At 37.8% G+C, this 2,319-nt stretch overlaps 1 protein-coding gene across 1 annotated transcript; it reads right to left on the bottom strand.

The window, feature by feature from the left end:
- On the bottom strand, window positions 1-2,134 carry LOC110160615 (O-acyltransferase like protein-like; the record flags this gene model as incomplete). Its single annotated transcript, XM_055151300.1, has 10 exons — window positions 1-170; window positions 259-401; window positions 523-709; window positions 801-921; window positions 983-1,093; window positions 1,166-1,245; window positions 1,331-1,496; window positions 1,570-1,671; window positions 1,762-1,864; window positions 1,943-2,134. Coding segments are annotated over 10 exons (1,328 nt in total), but the record flags the coding sequence as incomplete, so codon positions are not given.
- Window positions 2,135-2,319: the final 185 nt, after the last annotated feature.

Genomic DNA, 2,319 nt, shown 5'->3' on the forward strand with positions numbered 1-2,319 from the left:
CAAGTAATTTAATATCTCATTAGATCACAAAACACTATAGTTTGGAATTAAGTTGTTGCTTGTTTCCGTGTATTTATGGTCTTCAAAAGAACATATGGTTTTTCTACCAGCACACATAACACATATGCAACCACTAGAGTAAGCGCCACATTGCCAAGAAACAGGTACATCTGTAAAAGAAAAGACCCACTGATTCAAGTTGACCAATCACCTGAAAGAAGCAATACTGATGTCAGAATTAGTTATTAATTCACTTACAAAATTAATGTCTGAGTAGTGGATTGGTGTTTCCTGTAAGCCAATATAAATGATGATGAGGAGTGGATGCGTCAGGTAGCATGCAAAGCTAATATTGGAAAATGGCATCCAAAACCGTGATGATAGTAAAGTATTTACAACACCTTGAAGAGAAACAGGGAATAATAAGGTTTATCTTTAAAGGGTGTTTTTGTTTTTTTGGTCATTTCATTTCTTATTACCTTCAGAATGTTTAAATGTCACATGAGCAGTACCTCTACTCACCTCCATAGCCCCCCTCACATGCCAGTATAATCCAGGTGATAGCCAATGCCCACAAAGGCCTGTGCAGTCCTTGGTAAAGAGCATGTGGTACAGAAGGGTGAGAAGGGGCCTCTCTCAGGATGTATGAGAGTCCAACCAACAGGGCCAAGCCACTAAAACAGCATAGCCAGCCAACTACTGCTTTCCACTGAAATATTTTCAGCATACATAGTCATGCATGTTATTGTTTTTTAAATTATTTTATTTTGCAGCCAACTGCAATCCGAAAATATACACACCTTTTGATTAAGAAATGAACCTTTTTTAGTAGTCAGAAAGATTCCTGCCACAATTCCTATCAAAAACGGACCATATCTTGTGTATGGCCTTAAATAATAAAATACGTATTTTTCAGATGTCCTGAAAGCAAGACAAAATATTCAAATAAAAATATTAATTTGTAAATACTTTCTTTACTTACATTATTGTTGTGTGAAAAACTGGAAGATGCCAGAGTGCAGTTATTACTGAACTTGTCACAGTTGTCAACAACAGGAGCCCACCTGCCACTATTCCGAACACACTTTTGTTTCTGATGAACAAAATATTGTTGGATTAAAATCTTATCTTATTTAAAACAAAGTTTCTAATCTTATTAACTTACAGTCTATAAAGGAAGACCAATAGAGGAGTGGTTGTATAGCACTGAAAGTCCAGGGACAGGTACCATGTCCAAGGAGCACACTGCAGAGGACACACTCAAATGTACAGCTGTGTGTGCTTATAATAGTGTAGTATAATAAGTTTAGAATATGTATCTTACACTTACAATTTCATGATCAGGCAAAAGGTTGCTGATCAGTAGTAAGTTAGCCCACCAGTATGACTTACAGTCCATTATTGTGTTTACAAATGGAAACCAGTAAGGTCCCCAATGAATCACTGACATAAGGCCAATAGTAACACATGTTATAAATATATGCAGAGGCTGAATCCTAGGAGCAGAGATACACGTGTTGTGACATTTTTTCTTTAAAATATTAGCGATAAAAGTATAGTGTGGTGAACCTTTTGATTCTGCTGAAGAGGTAGTGGGTCACAACACTGACACTTAGTGTGTCATCAGCCCTTTGGATGGAGCTCAGCAAAGACCTGGCACTTAGTAGACCTCTGCAACAGGAAAATGTTATAATAATATTTGTCTATATGTTTCTGTAATATGTCTAAGTGATATGTTTAATCAAGTATTTTCATTCTCACCCTAACAACAGAAATGTGTCCACTGCCAGAAAGACAGGTCCACTGAGACTAAACACATACAAGGGACTGCTTTCAAAAGCTTTCTTCCAATTCTTATAATTATCTGTAAGAAAAAGCGGGAAAAGTTGTATATTAAAGCATGGGGGTTTACTTCTAAAGTTGACAGGGCTGTGTCTCTAACCAATGCTGGCAATTATAGGGTACTGTGCAGAGTGGCCACACATAATCCACAGCAGGCTAAGAACACGGATGCCATGTAGAGATGGATAGCCTCTCCCTGTGATAGAGGAGGAAGTGCTCAACACGCCCTGGGCAGTTGTCTGTAGGGAAAAGGTCTCTATGCAAAGGGACCCACTTAGCAGAGGAAATGTGTCTGTGGAAGACAATATCATATCATTTTCAGATAAGCATTTTTAAAATGTGATGACTTACGGAGCAAAAAGGTTTATATGTATATTTTGACTTTACTCATGTTCTCACTGTTGTTGAATGTGCTGCTGCCCTTGTTCTCTTGGAGTGCAGTTATAGAGTGTTTGTGTTCCTTACCACTGGAACTGT

Source organism: Boleophthalmus pectinirostris, unplaced genomic scaffold (genome assembly GCF_026225935.1).
Source record: "Boleophthalmus pectinirostris isolate CB_2022bp ecotype Guang Dong unplaced genomic scaffold, ASM2622593v1 HiC_scaffold_153, whole genome shotgun sequence".
Lineage (NCBI taxonomy): Eukaryota > Metazoa > Chordata > Actinopteri > Gobiiformes > Gobiidae > Boleophthalmus > Boleophthalmus pectinirostris.